At 39.2% G+C, this 17,006-nt stretch overlaps 1 protein-coding gene across 16 annotated transcripts; it reads right to left on the reverse strand.

Moving 5' to 3' along the window:
* Window positions 1–107: 107 nt before the first annotated feature.
* Window positions 108–16,136, reverse strand: LOC106573232 (paired box protein Pax-6). Of its 16 annotated transcripts, XM_082962530.1 has the most exons (15): window positions 15,769–16,136; window positions 13,431–13,579; window positions 10,902–10,979; window positions 10,592–10,645; window positions 9,730–9,753; window positions 7,179–7,309; window positions 6,828–6,869; window positions 6,508–6,738; window positions 6,034–6,199; window positions 2,551–2,709; window positions 2,153–2,235; window positions 1,880–2,036; window positions 1,516–1,628; window positions 1,049–1,196; window positions 108–928 (listed from the first exon to the last, which is right to left on the reverse strand). In XM_082962530.1, exons 4-15 carry the CDS (start codon window positions 10,602–10,604, stop codon window positions 843–845), a joined length of 1,353 nt encoding a protein of 450 aa, XP_082818656.1. In that variant the 5' UTR covers window positions 10,605–10,645; window positions 10,902–10,979; window positions 13,431–13,579; window positions 15,769–16,136; the 3' UTR covers window positions 108–842. The 16 variants fall into 16 exon arrangements, with proteins under 16 accessions (XP_082818656.1, XP_045552883.1, XP_045552882.1 ...); XM_045696927.2 differs by lacking the exon at window positions 10,902–10,979 and having other exon boundaries at window positions 1,886–2,036; window positions 6,523–6,738; XM_045696926.2 differs by lacking the exon at window positions 10,902–10,979 and having other exon boundaries at window positions 6,523–6,738.
* Between the last annotated feature and the right edge of the window lie 870 nt (window positions 16,137–17,006).

A 17,006-nucleotide genomic window follows, 5' to 3' on the forward strand; every position in this document is an offset into this window, starting at 1 on the left:
ACAGAATAAAGTAAAACTCTTAACTACAACTATAACAAGAACTTGAACCCAATTGACTGAAATTACTTGAAAATGTGCATAAAACATACATAGAATATTCAGAGAAATATAAATGAAATTAACTTTATTATAGAAATTGTGTCCGGGAGACTGCTAGGGAAGACCAATACTTACATTTCGACATAACAAACTGAATTATATCGAAGACACAATCTACAGTTTTTAGCTACCAAAAGTTTTTTTCACCTCTTTTTTAGCGGTTAATGCTTTCCATTTACAATGATTCTGCCAGAAAGCTTTGGAAAAGAAAAGAACAGAGAAATGGGCTTCTCGTACCCAGCTGGTACCTGCTGGTCCAGCTCTGCCTTTGAATGATACAAACTTGTTTCACCGGAGTCCACATTCTGTACACAGACTGGGAGAGCTTCTTGATATACGTTGACAAAAACTATTCATGGCAGAAAATTCTTCACAAATTATCTTCTTTTCAGCAGAAGCAAGGAACAACTCAGTTTCACAGTCCATCCACGTTGTTGTTTTTTCATTATGACATACAAATGGCCATATACAAATACACCAAAAATGACATAAGTTGGAAACGGAGAACAGAGATATTTTTTTTCCCCCATTAAGGATGTTACACTGGACACTTTACAGAAGTCCTTTCTCTTTTTTTCTTTTTCAAGTCTTTGCCTCCAAAGAATGATAGAGAATGGCACAATCCCAGTACAAAATAGTGTCTTTTAGAGTCTATTTTCTCTCGTCTGTAATTAAATACTGCTGGACAGCCTCTTCTTTCAAGACAATATCCGAGGAGTCACACGTTGACGGTAGTCGTGTCTCTACTGTAGCCTGGGCCAGTACTGGGACATGTCTGCTTCACTGCCTGGGACTTGAACGGGAACAGATACTCCAGGAGAGATGAGACCTTACATAACAAACACAGAGCGATGGATCAGTTCAGGCACCATGTATCTCATGTTTGTAAATGGTGATTCATAATGTCTTGGATTTAGTTTATTTTGTCATAACCCGTTTCTCTGCTTACCTGTTGAGTTGCCTCCTGAGCCTGCCATTGACTGGCTGTTCATATGTGCCTGCATATGAGGAGGGGTGTACGTGTCGTAGCTCCGCCCGTTGACTGAGGGACTGGTGGGCAGCATGCAGGAGTAGGAGGTCTGGCTGGGCACAGGAGCCTGGGGGCGTAAACAGCACACATGACAGTCAGATTCACGTGTCACCTAGCAGCATCTCATATCTATGCTCACAACAACTAAGGGATGGGCCACGTTAAGCCATGGGAACGTAAATAATGCACTATCATATTTAGTTTACAAATTCAACATAGTATTTACTACAGCATTGCCAGTTCTTAGCATTCACTTGTGACATGTATGTATACTTTGTATAGGTTTACATTTGTTGTGGTAAATAACTTGGATGCTATGCAAAGTCATTAGAAAAAAAACACCAAAATGCTACATTTATTATTGGATCTGACAGCGATGTACTTACTTGCATAGGCAGGTTGTTGGTCATGGTGAAGCTTGGCATAGGTGGCAGGGCACTGTATGTGTTTGTAAGGGCTGTGTCTGGTCTTCCCAACATGGATCCTGACGAGAACGACACTGCAGGGGTAGGATATATACATTTATTTTAGAGACCAGTCAGCACCTGATTGCCATTTGAAACATTGATTTGCAGGAACATAAAATGGATTGTGTGGCACTCCTGACTACCGCCCACGTGTACACATTTTTGTTTTACATGCTGATGAAGCTACAGTTCTAAAATCCCATAAATGGATCCTACAACAATAGATGAAGGTGGAATGCACATGATGCAATAAGACGTTTTGTTAAAGATAAAGATCACTGACTCCAACCTGGTGTCGTGGGCTGTGGGATGGGCTGGTAGACACTGGTGCTGAAACTGCTGCTGATAGGGATGTGACTGGAGGAGTTACTGGCTTGCCGCCTTTGATTCCGGAGTTTCTCTTCTCTCCTCCACTTTGCCCTTCTATTTGAAAACCACACCTGAAACCACATTCATGTTTCAATGGTTAGTGTTGGATGTGTCACTTCTTTGAATGTGATTACAATATCCCTAAATTCAAGGTGATATTAATAGGCAGAAGGAGAGGTCACTGTACCTGTATTCTGGCCTCTGGGAGGTCAATTTTTGCAGCAAGTCTTTCCCTTGCGAAAACATCTGGATAGTGAGTTCTTTCAAACTCTGAAAAAAAGCACATTAGTTAGAACTGGAATGGAAGTAATTAAATGTGATATACATCAAATATGCCTACAAAAGCATTCAGACTATTACAGTTGTGGGTCAAAAAATCTAATTTGCAGTGAAACAGTTATTCAAAGTATGCCAATGAAAACAGCAATCTGTGGTAATGTTCCAAAATGAATAGGCCGAGTTATGAGTCAGTCTTGATGCCTTAATTATGCTTAAAATATACTAATTTAGTATCACCAGCTCATTAATGAGATTACTTTGGCCGACAGTTGGACGAGAACATGTGACAGTGGCGGTGTGATTTACCTTTCTCAAGCGCTTCTATCTGTTCTTGTGTGAACGAAGTGCGGTTCCTTTGCAGTTTTCTTTTCAGCTGAAGTCTCATTTGGGTCTCATCCGAGTCTTCTCCATTCGAACTTATTGAATTAGTGTTCTCACCTCCGCCGTCTGACTGTGGGCAGCCATCTGAAAAGTAAATAATAAATCAATCAATTCAAACAATCACTCTTTGTTCAGCTTTCATGCCTACCAGGAGGTGCACCTGTTGTTGGCGCAATTATTTCATTTTCTTGCATTGGAGTTTCTTTTGCGCTGCTTGGTGTTTAATGAGGCCTATGAGGATATGCACAAAACCCGCCTGTGCCTAAAACATTATCTTATAATATATGAAATGTTGAGAGTTGTTGCGTTCTCTGCTTCTTCCAAATGATATTGACTGGGTTTGACAATTCATTGTGTTATTTTGACCAGATATTTTTAGTTACATCAGGCTATAGAAAATGGCGATACAATATAGTGGGAAATAATTCTTTTTGGCTTAGATCTTTTATGACCATGTAGCAATGCTTGTCGTGCTGAAATATAAGACAACGTGGTAGAAGCTATTCAGATTCCATGAAATTCTTTCAAATCCAAACTTTCCTTTTTAAAATGTTACATTCTTCCACATGGGTGTTTGTACACCCATAGAAATAAACCACAACACTTGAATAAAAACAGTTTTTCACGACCACACAATACCAGGAGAGTAAGGGGAACTATTAAATTCATGGTCTGTGGAGGGGTTGGCAAACTTTCGTGGGCAGAATTTTGAGGACACAATTGGAGGCCACAAAAGGATTCTCTCGAGGCTCGCAGTGCCCCTCATTGTATGGAGGATTCCAGTCAACAGACTTTTCAGCTCAGTATGTTAACCTTTATGCACTGCTATCATTAATCACTGTCTCCTAGGATGCCCTGTTCAACTCCAGTTCAGATTTATGGCTTCTTTAGGCCATGGAAGAAGAAAAAAACCTGCACACATTGAATGAGACATCTCTATGCTCAGACAGCGTTTGTTACATAAAGGCGACAGAGAAACCAACTGTGAGTTGAGGGGCCTCAGTCAGTGGCGTTGTTAGACACTTTATTCAGCATGCCTTTTATCCATGACATTATGCCTACGTGGCAAACGGTATACCTATTTATGTAGGCCTAGATACATCTGCTTTGGCAGTTTATTGTGTGACTGATCAGCAGAGACCCATCCTCATATTTGAGTAGCATAACTCTGCTCTGAAGTTATGCCGATGCTTTTCTGACAGATTTGTTGTTTCAAAACCAAATGCATTATTCAGAACAAGGTGTCTTATTACATTGTTATAAACATAGGCGAAGATTAAAGTTATCCCGTTTAAATGTCCCTCTTGTGTCCAAAAAGAAAGATTATCAGTGACCAGCGCGCTATAGTTTTGGAGCTAATCCGTCAAACGGAGTGAATGTGCGTTCTATTATCCCTCAGTCAGACCAACTGTCGCTAGATTTGGGATTTGTTTTCATTAATAAAAGGCGCTGGGAAATAAAACCATTCCTTAGTATCACGTGTCGCAATCAGTCAGGCGTGAAACAAGCCAAAAGATAGAGAACCAACTGCGGCATCTTTCAGCAATAGAAACTAAAAACATTCTGGGACCCCCTGAAAGAGAAAGTGTCTAAACCCCATAGACAGCTTTAGTCCTCTATAAAGAAAAAAAGATAAGAAAAAGTGTCACGTTGATCTCTAAAAACACGAACTCGCAAGCGAGAGCTTTCACCCGCTCCTTATGAAAGAGTTGTCTCTCTTTGGGCCCTGTCACTCCGATGAATCTACTATTTTATTCACTGTTGCGTGGCGTTTATCAGATTGAGACCATATTTCTCCCCCTCTGAGACCTCACCCTGCCGTATGCTTCCGGAGTAATGGATTCTTAATTTCCCTGAAATCGCACTCCATGGAAGTATAGACACTTATGGCAGAACATAAGTGAACATACGATGTTGGTATAGCTGGCTGTGGTGTTCACACACACATTTTGGGCATATTTTGAATAGAAATGATAATAGAGATACATTCAAAGTACAAACAACAACAGCAGAAGCACTTCTTATCATCGTTATTATTCATTTATAACAGCCTTAATAGTCTATAATTAGAGAATTAGGATACTATTATGATAACACTAGGGTCTACTTATTTTTTATTTCACCTTTATTTAACTAGGTAATTCAGTTAAGAACAAATTATTATTTACAATGACGGCCTACCGGGGAACAGTGGGTTAACTGCCTTGTTCAGGGGGCAGAACGACGGATTTTTACCTTGTCAGCTCTGGGATTCGATCCAGCAACCTTTCGGCTACTTGCCCAACGCTCTAACCACTAGACTACCTGCCGCCCCAAATGAATAATAATACTTAATAATAATAATAATTGCTGTAAAAATATATATGTGTTACTATTGGCACTTGGTCACCTTTCACCTTAATTTATTTGTTGGGGATTCCTCATTCGAGGCAAGTGTAGTTAACAACAACAAAAAAACGCAGATATTATGAAGGACAAAAAAAACTGTTATTTGTATTTCAATAGTGTCCATCCTTTATTGTTTAGTTCTTTTAAAACTGACGTGTCTAATTGGCAAGTGGTGCCATATCGTGTCCATGGGTCTCCCGTGGAACATTTCTACAGCTGTCTCCTCAAACTAGACGCTTATTCATGTCGCCTTAATGAGAAACAAAACGTTCTCTAATGAGCAATTACATAGCGACAGAACTGTTCCCATAACAAATTCTTGAGTGTGACAGAAACATCCTTTGTACAGATAGGCCTACCGCACACTGCTTCAAATTTGTTCATCTTAAAGCAGGTTGAATGGGGAAAATGTGGACTCATTGACGAACTCATCCAGATATAGGCCTACAGTATGGGCCAGGAAATGCATCAATCGTGCGGACTAAATCGTGCAGACTAAATTGTGAAATTACAACCTTAATGTAAAAAAAAACTTCGTCGAAAAACATGTCGAGAATTTGCAAGTTAATAATTAGTCGAATCATACCAAGTAGCCTAATCTTTGAATCATTTCCGGGGCATGGCACAGGCCTATAGAACAGCGGTTGAATTTCAGTTCCATGCGTAAGTCAAATAAGACTAATAAAGCCGATGCATTAGTGACAAACAACATCAGCTGAACTTTGATATCCTCTAAGATGTTCAACAAAAAAAGTATATTCCCCTGATACTTTCAATAATGTAGCCTAATAAGGTTGTAACAATAAAATAAAAAGGAAATATTATTTTGTTTATTTTTTTGTAATAATAATAATAATGACGGTAATATTAGGCCTGATATGATGATATACGACAACAACAACAATAATTATAATAATTATAATGATAATAAAAAAAATAGCTAATAATAACACTTTTCGTTATAAAATGACCTAATAAAGACATTCTCACTCCTCACGTCAAATCCAGTGATTTTCCTACCTGTGTTGGGCTGTCCTGGCACTGAGGTTCCGGGGTACCAGCCCGGCCGGGTTCCCCACGTCCCAGTCTGACCGTTCAGCATTCTCAACTTCTCATACATGCCATCTGCGCCCATCTGTTGCTTTTCGCTAGCCAGGTTGCGCAGTACTCTGTTTATCGACGACACCTGAAAGACAAACCCAAAATGCTTCACATTAATTAAACGCGTTTCCCTTGGTTGTGACGGCACATTGGCTTGTAAGTGATCTGTCACATCAATTGCATGCATACCCTCACATTCACAATATGCATTTGGGTAAGAAACTCGGTATCAAAATGGGAAATAAACCAAATATCAACTAAATGTATGTCGTCAATCGCGATGCGTAATTGTTCTGAAACAGGTGCATAATCATAACCAATATTAAGGTCAGTTGTTCATTGTAATTTAACTCATTTTTTAATGCGTATAAAATGGTATGAGTAGTAACTTACACTCAATGAACTTACACTGGGTATATTATCGTTTGTGCAGACCCCCTCTGAAAGCAGTCTGTCACGAATTTCCCACGCGAAGATTGACGGGCACTCCCTCTTGTATATGGCAATTTTTCCGACCACCTCTGGAGTTGCTACTCTTGGTTTGCTACCCCCGATCGCCCTTGGTCGGATGGAGCCTGTTTCATAGTATCTGCCCAGAATCTTACTCACACAGCCGTTTGACACCTAAATAGAAAACAATAGACACAAATCACATACATTATTCAAGACTAATGTGTAATATATGTGTATACTACAAACATTGTTAAGCTTACGTTTTCATTGTCCAGCACTTGGACTTTTGCATCACCATGGGTCTATAACACAAGAAATATACCTTGAATGGTATACGGTAATTTTACTTGCACTTTGTTGAAATGCATCTGATAGTGGAGCTCTACTTTGGATGGATATGTTTGCAGGTTGTGTCCTAACATATCCTGGCATCACCACAAACCATCATTCGTAATTCACCATCCAAAATCAAAACTGCAACTTAAAACGGTTTGAAATAACAATAGTCGATTGTGCATTTAGTTGTATATTCCAAATACAAATCACACAAGGCAAATGTTATTCTAAAGCATTTTACTATGCAGACAGAGAGAAGAATGCAGTGTTATCACCTGCAGAATCCTGGATATATCGCACGGCCGCGCGCCACTGTGAGCAAGCTCGACTATTTTCTGTCTGGTTGAGTCGGGCAGGGGTCTGCCGTTGACGAACACTCCGCCGAGCTGATTCACTCCGCTGTGACCTGGGCAGAGACAGGGGTTGCACTCTCTTTAGTTAAGCCACTAATCAAGAGCTGTGATTAAAAACTGCTAGCCACTTCACTACAGATGTCTCCGATGCAAGCGTTTAGTGGTTAACTATGCAAAGAATAAAAGTTATCAAGCCGAAACAAGAGACTAAACAAAACGGAACGTTCAGCACCAAACATAGAGGAAATCACCCTGGACTTTGCGTAGTGTGTAATTATTGCCGTTGTTCATTTGTCAGATGTTTGAAATGCTTTCCGGATATGCACGCAATATCATTATCTTCTACAATATTGTTCTAATCACACATGCAGAACATTGATTAGCCTCAGCGGTGTGGTATGAGCTGGACCAAAACATATCTAGCCCACCGAGCCGAGATTTGCGCATCTTTGCAAAGATTTAGCTCAAATAGCGTAATGCTATTTGCTGCACAGCATTATAAAGTTGTAATTACAGTATAATGTCGAGACTTCAAACAAATCATCACCTAATCCTATGTATATAAACTTGATGTTTGTTACACAAGCCAAAACATCATAAACGCTGGTGTAAACAAGTACTTTCATGCGAGTCAATTAACAATATCCAGCTTAGGATAGCCCCGAAAACCAGACCAAACCTGAAGTCAAATGGAAAAGGAGCCTCCCTGTAGTCGCCTACGTTTGCTCTACTTCTGCGCTCCCTTCCCTTCGAAGCCTCACGTTAAATTGACTCTAAGAGCACAAGCTCCTTAGCAATAAATAAGCTCCAAATATAGAAGAGTGGGAAAATATGATGAGCCTGGCTGACATTTGTCTTTAAAATAAAGCTAGCTGCACGTCAAGTTTGAGCTTAATTTCTAGAAATAGGCGGAAGTCGCCCTGGATCATGCATGGAAGGCTAATTGAAAAGATCAGTTGGAGCACTTGTGGCAGGCATGTCACTTTATGACACTGCTCTGCTTTTGAAAATCGCATCATCACGACAAATAGTAGCATGATAAAACGACCCTAGCTGTCTGCATTTGGATATCACTCAGACTAAATTGGACCCTACTCATTTACCCTTCAAGGGAAGCTTCATTTTATGGTAGCCAAGGGGCTGTGCGCGGGCACGAGGATGGGAGCGCGCGTCGCTCTTAATATATAAAAAGTGACATTCTTTTTTTTTTCAAGCAAAATAAACAACACAGCCTATATTTACACTGTTTTTATGCGTCTGCTGGAGACGTTAGACTCCCTTGTTTTTATATCTGTTTTGTTACTGTTTTCACATACGAATTAAAAAAATAGGTAGGCCCTACATCAATTAGAATATTATATTAGGCCTTACAAATAAAACATTAGGCTACATGTGCTTGTGAATTTGTTGTCTACTGCCATAGGGCTAAAGTCACAAATTCTAGCCAAAATCAGAGTGGAAATATAGGCTATTTGCTTAGGAGTAGACTGCTGTAAGAAAAAATCAATTCGCTATGTCATTTTTTTAGGTTAATTCCAGGATTAGATTAAATCAATTGTGTTTGTTCATTTGATAGGTCAGCAGGGAAAAGCATATTGAAGATTTATTGGATTTGAACACGCCTCCCGTATAGTGCTCAAATAAATCCACTTGATCACTGCCACACAGAGATAATAATATAAAAGTTTCACCAGAAAGGTTAGGCCTAATTCTTTATCATTATATAATTCCCAACGGTAAGTGCTGTCGATCTCGCCGGGTGGCAATGATTATGCGCCTTGTATTCTATTGCAAGTCAATTAATAGGAAAACATATGGCGTCAATTTGGACGCTCAGTTTCATATACACCCAGGAGTTATTAGCACAAAGCCTGCAGAGCCAGCCGCGACCTTCAGACAAACCAAAGGCCTCACCGGAATCATATCTGCTCAGCATTTCGTTCAAAAGACCACCCCATATAGCATCGCCATCACATTAAAATGTAACAATATATGAATAATGGCATGCGCCTATACAATCTTGATTACATGCTAATATATAGCCTAGGCCTAATATTATGGTAGCCGGTAGGCTCATTTAAAAGGTGAGGAACAGACACAATATGTCCGGTCTTAAAAAAAAATTCTATAATAAAATTGTTTATTGCGTTTATTTTGAAGGCCTCCGTTTTCTTTTCAAATGTGAGAGGGAATATGGGACTTCACATCACTGCTCAATTATTTCCTATGGCCTACTTAAACTGACCTAGATTCAAATGCTTTGTTTGGTTGGAGGTCTTTCAAGTGTAGAGCGTCACATCTTCCATCTGATCCTACGTCTATAACTTAATACATTTTAGGCCTGATATGGAAATATACAGGAAGTTCAAGGCTAAGCCAAGGCAATACAATGTATTGGCATAAATATGAAAGCACACTGCAGCACAAACGTGTCGTTCAGTTAAGAGAATGAGAGGTAAGCTATTCCACACACCTTCGTTACAGATGTCATACACCTCTTGTCCAGCATTAAGAAAGAAAATATATGTATTTTATTGTCACTCTGCCAACCACACAACATGATTCATTATGAATTACTGAATAACATCTCAAATATGTAAATACTGCCCTAACGTTAATAGGTCCAATGCATTCGTAAAAAATAAAAAATAAAAATAAAAATCAACGTCTAATCAAAAGAATACAATTGTAGCCCACACTGTGGTTATATAGAAGGGATAACCTCTTCATAAACATTCCACATTCTCCATGAGATGACTGCAATGTCCGTTAGTGCATATAATGAACAACGTGAATTGGAATACCCCAACAGGCGTTTCTGAAATGCTATTTTATCATATCAAGAATAACCTTTCTTTCTTTCTTTCTTTCTTTCTTTCTTTCTTTCTTTCTTTCTTTCTTTCTTTCTTTCTTTCTTTCTTTCTTTCTTTCTTTCTTTCTTTCTGTGTGTGTGTGTGTCAAAACAACTGCATTGGAAGTTGTGCAATTGGCCAATAAATGAAACAATCTAGGCCTTCTACTTCCTGCTAGCCTCTTCTCTGATATGATAGTACAGTTGCAGATATTGGGCTCTATTTCAGTTCTTACACGTACACGTTAGTAGAAGCATACTAGTCAAAGTCCAATGACAGAATGACCACCATGTGGAACAAAATATGAGAAGGAGCATATATAAAATAATTTCTAATTCAGCAAATTTAAACAAGCCCAAAAGTAGTGGCCTTATTCTACACAGACATGCAAACCAACATCTTCAGCATAAATGTCATGTGCCACCTGCCTCTTTCCAGCTCAAAGTACAAGTTACAAGTTACTCAGAAAAAAACACAACTTACTGTTTTGCATCATGGACGCAACGCCAGATTCCCACGTGGCCCGGTTATAGTATTCTATTAGTCATGGGAAAAGAATAACAATGATCAGTATTGGCATGCTGATAATAATAGACTAATACAATACAAAGGGAACATACACATCGCAGACATTGATTTGGTGCAATTAGAAAATTACGGTGGGCAGTATATTACTCATGAATGACTCAGGATGCATTAGGCTATTATTCATTCATATTTTATAATACGAGAGCATAATATCGTCTGTTGTTCTATCGGTTTTTGAATATATATATTCAGTGTATAAACTTGCCTGGAAACAGTGTGGACTGTCCGCTTAAAACAATTTAAAGACTCTCTCATCTGCTTCTCACTAGTTAATATATTCTCCCTATGGACAAAGCAAAACATTTTATTAGTACACCTTAGCTTTCGTTTTTATAAAGTCAGACGTACTGCAGTATTTTCCAACCCATTTCATGAGATGAATAGAATTGCAGTAATTTGAGAAAACGTTAAATATTATCAGCTTTAACCGTATTTTAGGTGTATTGAGAGTAGGCTACCTTTAAGAAATACAATTAAGGATTTCTGAATAAATTTGCATATTAAGAGGCGCAAAATTGTTCAGGGCTCTTCATGTTAATATTACTGTTGTTATGTTGGCCATGAACATTTCAGTCCATCCCCTTTCCATACAATTAAAAACTTCAGTAATATACGTTTAGACGTCTTTAGATGTAGTCGTCAAGTGACATATGCTGTCTACCTCGGTTGGCTGCTCTGGAAAGTGAAATCGGGAAAGGGGGTGAAGGCTCTCCAACAAAGCCTGCAGAATTTCAACAATGGCGTCCTTTCTGCGTCTACACCAGAACCCAGAGAGTATAACTGAGGCTCCCTAACTATATACCCAGCCTCGTTCTAACCGTACCAATAACTCTCAGGAATACAAAGAGCTGAAGGGACCAACCCCCTCCCACTGCACCCATGCCCAGCACAACAACAAACCCCTCACACCGCTACAGTTACACTGCTGCTTGCCGTGACCCGGTGCCCGTATCCCTCTGCTTTTTAAAACATTTTATAAATTAGAAACGCAATTTATTGTTATAAATATCTGGAGATAATTATGTTACTGGTGTTTGGTTAAGGTTTTTTAAAAAGATACAACAGCTCAGTAGGGTGCTCAATTGGAAAAAGACAATTGCCATAAAGAGCCCATTCAAAACATTTGCCGAAAAGGAGGCCACTAAGGAAATAGTCCAAGCTTTGATTTTCTCCCTTTTTATCACGTCCTTTTTAAACAGGAGATAGACTGTGTGTGTATTTACAGTGTACATCCACAAATAAATAGCCTATACATCTAAGCTGTGCAGCACGTGTTATTCCTATGAATGGAGAATATTCGAAAGAAAATGTGTAAATTCAACTAAGACATCATTACAATTCACAATTAATAATCCTTTAAAAAAAAATTATAATAATTACATGCGCTATTGGTTCAGTCATTGTAGATGTTTATTAGTAGATAGGTGTAGATACAAAGCATTTCTTTACATTTTTCTCATGCTAATTGCTTTCAAATGCAATGATGCAATGGAAAATGTTGGAAAAGCAAAGTAAAGGGCTCCGAGTTTATATTGATATTGATGTCTAAAATAATCAAATGTTTTAAGCATGAACTTAACCCGAAAGCAGCCTATTTGCAAATAATTTTTTTTATTTTTTTTTCTTACTTCACGCTAAGATGAGATGATGAAAACCCAATCATTTGCTTTTTGTTCAGGTCTAGCTACAATTATATCATTTATTTGATGCAGTCCGCAAAATACGAGGGCCTCATCTTTATTTTGCCCGTTTTAACCCACAACTACTGGAATTTCAATTGAACATGCTTCTTCAGACTTGTAAGGCCTATATTATTCCCTTCATTTATATGCAGAACAACTCCATATAGCAACAATAACATGTTACACAGCTACCATTAGACCAATAGCTACCATATATATTTTTTTTGCAATTAGAATGAAGCAATAGGCCTATTGTACAGGAAGTCAAAAGCGTTTTCTTCTACTTGTTTCCTCTACAGCATGTAAAAAGTAGCCTAATATGGACTCATTCTAATCATTATCATCATCATCATTATTTTGGATGGGAAAATAGCTACAGGCTAAGCTTAATCGTGTATTATTTATTATGAGTGGATTTCTGAACTGTTTTCACATAGGCCTATATATCCTGCAAATGTTAAAACCACTTGACTATTTGTGTTCAGTAAGTAGGACTACTTCAATTGTAATTGAATACATGAAAAAGGGTTAGGGTTTGTGAACTTTAGGAAAAAGTTCACAGAGCATTTTTTGTGATGGTGCCCGGGTGAGTCTGACTGTATGATTCAACTTGACACCCTTGCTCATCGGATCATTGCGTCCCCATTCTCTGGACTGATTACTGGCATAACCTGACTTTTTACTCTTTCCTGTCATAAATAAGCATTAAGCTATCCGCAACCAACGACGGCATTCAAGCAATACCAGAGTAAGAAAGAGGCGGACTGAAATGTTCCAATTAGGCTGCCACTAGTCTGCGTACGGAAGTTCCTTCATTAAAGCTGATATAACTATCACTGAAAACATGAGCCAATCGGATTCTCTTCCTAAATTACCACAAAAACTTGCAAGTTATTAACTTAATTGTAATTTGCCTTTTCAACACTTAGCCTTATTTTATGTTTCACTCTAAAATGCTGTAATGTGTAAGATTGGTTGGGGTAGGCATGGTTGGGTGAACAATGTGTGCTGTCTGAAATGTAGGTACTAAGTGCCAAGAAATCGGAGCTTACCTTTCTGAGGCATCCTGTGTACACTGCAGCCAAAGCCCTTGTTGATAAGTCTGAGCGCAAAAGAGACGGAGCCGCAGTGCTGGATAGCCCCCTCGAATTATTTTCCTTGTATATATTTTCCAAGTGGTCTTGAATAGAGATGGAAATCCCTGTGAAGGAAGCAGATATTGACAATAAAATGGGATGTCAGGACTGCGCGAGACTGAAAATGTGCGCTCGTGAGAGAGAGAGAGAGAGAGAGAGAGAGAGAGAGAGAGCGAGAGAGAGAGGGGGTAGCGCACCTATGCTGATTGGTGACCGTACTAGTGTATTAATGTATGTGTTCCTGGTCTGTGCCTCGCCTCCACTCCTCTTCAGTGGCCCATTAGCAGTGCCTGACCTCTGTCATCATCTTCTAGAGAAACACTTCCTCCTACTTCGTGGTGCCAGAGCGGGAAACGGGGCAGAGCCAGAGCTTGCTTTTCAAACCCACTAATCACTCTGCACACGGACGTTAATTTCTCCTTCTCTAACACACACACACACACACACACAAACACACACATAAACGCGCGCGCACACACACACGCGCACATACATACTCTGAATATTTCCTTTAAAAATGCTATTGTGGGGCGGGAGGGCAAGTGTAACTCACAGGGCTCCACGGTCGTGGAACGCATACAATATTTCCTACACTAACCATGAACCTGAAGTTGCAAATGGACGTACGGGCAGTGAACACATGCTGGGCGCCGACCTCAAACGGATCAACGTTAACCATTTGCACTCCATCTTCATTTTTTTTATCGTTTACGACTGATAATCCACTGATAAAGACCAATAAAACACCGCTTTATCCATTTACATAGTGTGATACGTTAACGTTTATTTATTTTAAACATCTAAAGGCTGAATTGAAAGATTCCGTTTACTGAATTATTTCAGGAAGGGATTTATTAGGCTATAGCTTTTGAAAGCTTTGCATAGCCTACAATCTTTAGGCAGCAGCCTAAAGGGCAGAGTGCAGTCACTGAAGCAAGCGCAAACTCGCACGTGTTGCTGTTGACTCTGACATCACATCTGGTAGATTTGGTTGTTTACCTCAAAATGACAAACAATATCTATCGACTAAATGAGTACAATACCGAGGCTGATGATCTTTCTTAATTTTCTATGGATCAAATGATAGGCAGGACGCAGCGTCGAGGCTTCTAAAGTATAGATAACACAGGACGTAAATATAAGCAATTGTCTTTGCAGTCATGACCACTCTCCCGAACTACATTTGTAGAATGTCTGACACCTCAGTACACTCCAAAGCAACCCCTCCTTGCCTGCATTTTAGTTTACACTTGGAGAACCAGTCTCGGCTAGGGGTGTTCCAATCATTTGTTCAAATGGAACAGATTCCGTGTCGTGGAATAAGAAACGAGGGGGGTTGTGGCGTGGTGGGGTAACCTAAAAGAGGGGTGAAAGTGTCGCAACGCGCAGACCATAAATTGAAACCGTGGTCGTGGATGCGTACACTTGACTTCCTTTGAAATGTGAAAAGTGCTAAAAGTCAGAGCTCATCAATAAACTATCTTGAAACTGAATAAGAGCACTGACAACCATTGCATTCCCAACTGAAGTACAATGCGGAGACAAACGACACTGCCAAAGAGTTTGCATCGCAATGAAAGGGCGGATGAATGGGAGCGGGATAATGAGCTGCCGCGACCGTCATGCACTGTCATCTCCAGCCCGGTGGTGAAGTTCTGAAACGTCGTTTAATATTTTCACCTAACTTCCATTCCACTCCTCTAAAATCCTTGCTGCGAATTCTTATGACGAAGACGGTTTATTATTGCCTGAACACTTTGGCACACACTGTGAAAAAAATAGTCAATTATTTGAATGAAATATTTGTTTTCTGAAGTTGGCCCATCAAAACAGGTTTGTATAGATAGCAGAGCCAGATGCTACTTTTCAGTAGGTTTCATGAATTATAGGCTACTCTTTCAATGTTGCATTGATTTCAAGGTTTGTGTGTAGTAAAATATTTGTTAATAGTTTAAGATGGGCGTTTGAATAGGATATTTGATTTGAATATTTTATGGACATTTCCGAGCATGCACTGCATAGGTCAAACATTTTATGCATGCAAATAAGCAAAACATGACTATGTCAAGGAATGTTGAAAATACAGTTAGAATTGCTTTGATGCACATCTATGGACGAAAAGGCATCGTTACAAGTTTACCCTGAAACTGCAGTTAGGCTACAACAAAAGTCGTGTCCGTAGACCCACTGAAGACCCACTGAAGAACCATGCAGTGCACTGCTAACAACGTTTGTTATATTGTAATGTACAAACCCCAATTACTTCCTCTTCACTCAATTCAATGAGAAGATCCCAGATCAACCTGTTGTAACAATAGCACCAATGGATAATTTAATTATTTGGAAAGACGTAATCCGCCTTGTTCTTGTCTTGTGGTAGAGTTATCTTGTTACTTGACTGCAGATTGGATTTGTTGAAATCAACAAGTGCAAAAAAAATAAAAAAATCTCAATGTAAATCCATTCATTGGAACAACTCAGCCGACATTCACGAGTTGCAATTGCTACGTTGAAGACTATCAATTAGCCTAATGCATTTCGGATTAGCAGAAAGTACTCTCTCAAGCCATGGGAGAAGACTGTAATCTTGTCGCTCCTTTTCCCTCGGGCAAAGTGGTCTTTGACGACCGCCTAAAAAGTTTTGAACAAAAAAAAAATCATAAGGGGAGGTCGCACTGAATACGGCTGACGTCATCCTTGGGAACACAGTGACAGAGAGTGGGGAGGGAGGAAAGGGGAGAGAGGGAGGGAGAGCAAGAGACTTAAAATATCAACCAAAGCGAATGTGTGTTGATATACCCATTGATTTATCAGAGGTTAATGAGAGGATCGGTTCTGGGAAACGTAAGATTCTGAACATGAATATTATATTCAACAGCTAACTAGTCGTATTGTAATTTATCTTGCAGTGTTGCCGGTGACAAATTATAAATTGTATCTAAGCTATACTTGATAGAAATGATCTACTGCCGAATGAATAAAAGTGGAATAAAACCACGAATAACTCCTTTGTGGAAGGAGGGGGGGGTAATACAATGTTTGTCATGGCTATACCTGGTCAGGCTATATGTGTTTATTAATTGTGATGCTGACCCATATTCAGAATTGTAAGTATAACCGAAGATCTTGTCATTTTTCAGGACATGGTTCTTTGCCAGATTCTTTACTTCAAACACTTGTTAATCCTGACAGCAGGACTAACATATTCCTCGATAAATGCCACTAATTAGGGAGGTGTGGAAAGTGGCTCTCAATTTAGTCATGAGGTAAGCTTCAGCGTGCACTCTATTTCAGTGCGCACATTATTTTACTAACTTACAAGGGCCTAACCAGGCAAATACCACGATTATATCAACTATATAACCTAATAACACACACACACAAAAACAATGATTAGTATTCATTTATATTATTTCTATTATTAACAATTAATCATGTTTGCATTAAAAAACGATAGTTGCATTAAATCCATAAAAGGTCACGTTTACGTTC

Source organism: Salmo salar, chromosome 16, assembly GCF_965601325.2.
Source record: "Salmo salar chromosome 16, fSalSal1, whole genome shotgun sequence".
NCBI classification, from domain to species: domain Eukaryota; kingdom Metazoa; phylum Chordata; class Actinopteri; order Salmoniformes; family Salmonidae; genus Salmo; species Salmo salar.

What these genes read in the sequence shown, in the direction of transcription:
- LOC106573232 (XM_014148083.3), bottom strand. An exon ending in ATATATCCAGGATTCTGCAG is followed by an intron (nt 6,870 to 7,178) that starts GTGATAACACTG and finishes CTTGTGTTATAG; the next exon opens with ACCCATGGTGATGCAAAAGT. An exon ending in GCCAGGACAGCCCAACACAG is followed by an intron (nt 2,710 to 6,033) that starts GTAGGAAAATCA and finishes TTTACTTTTCAG; the next exon opens with ATGGCTGCCCACAGTCAGAC.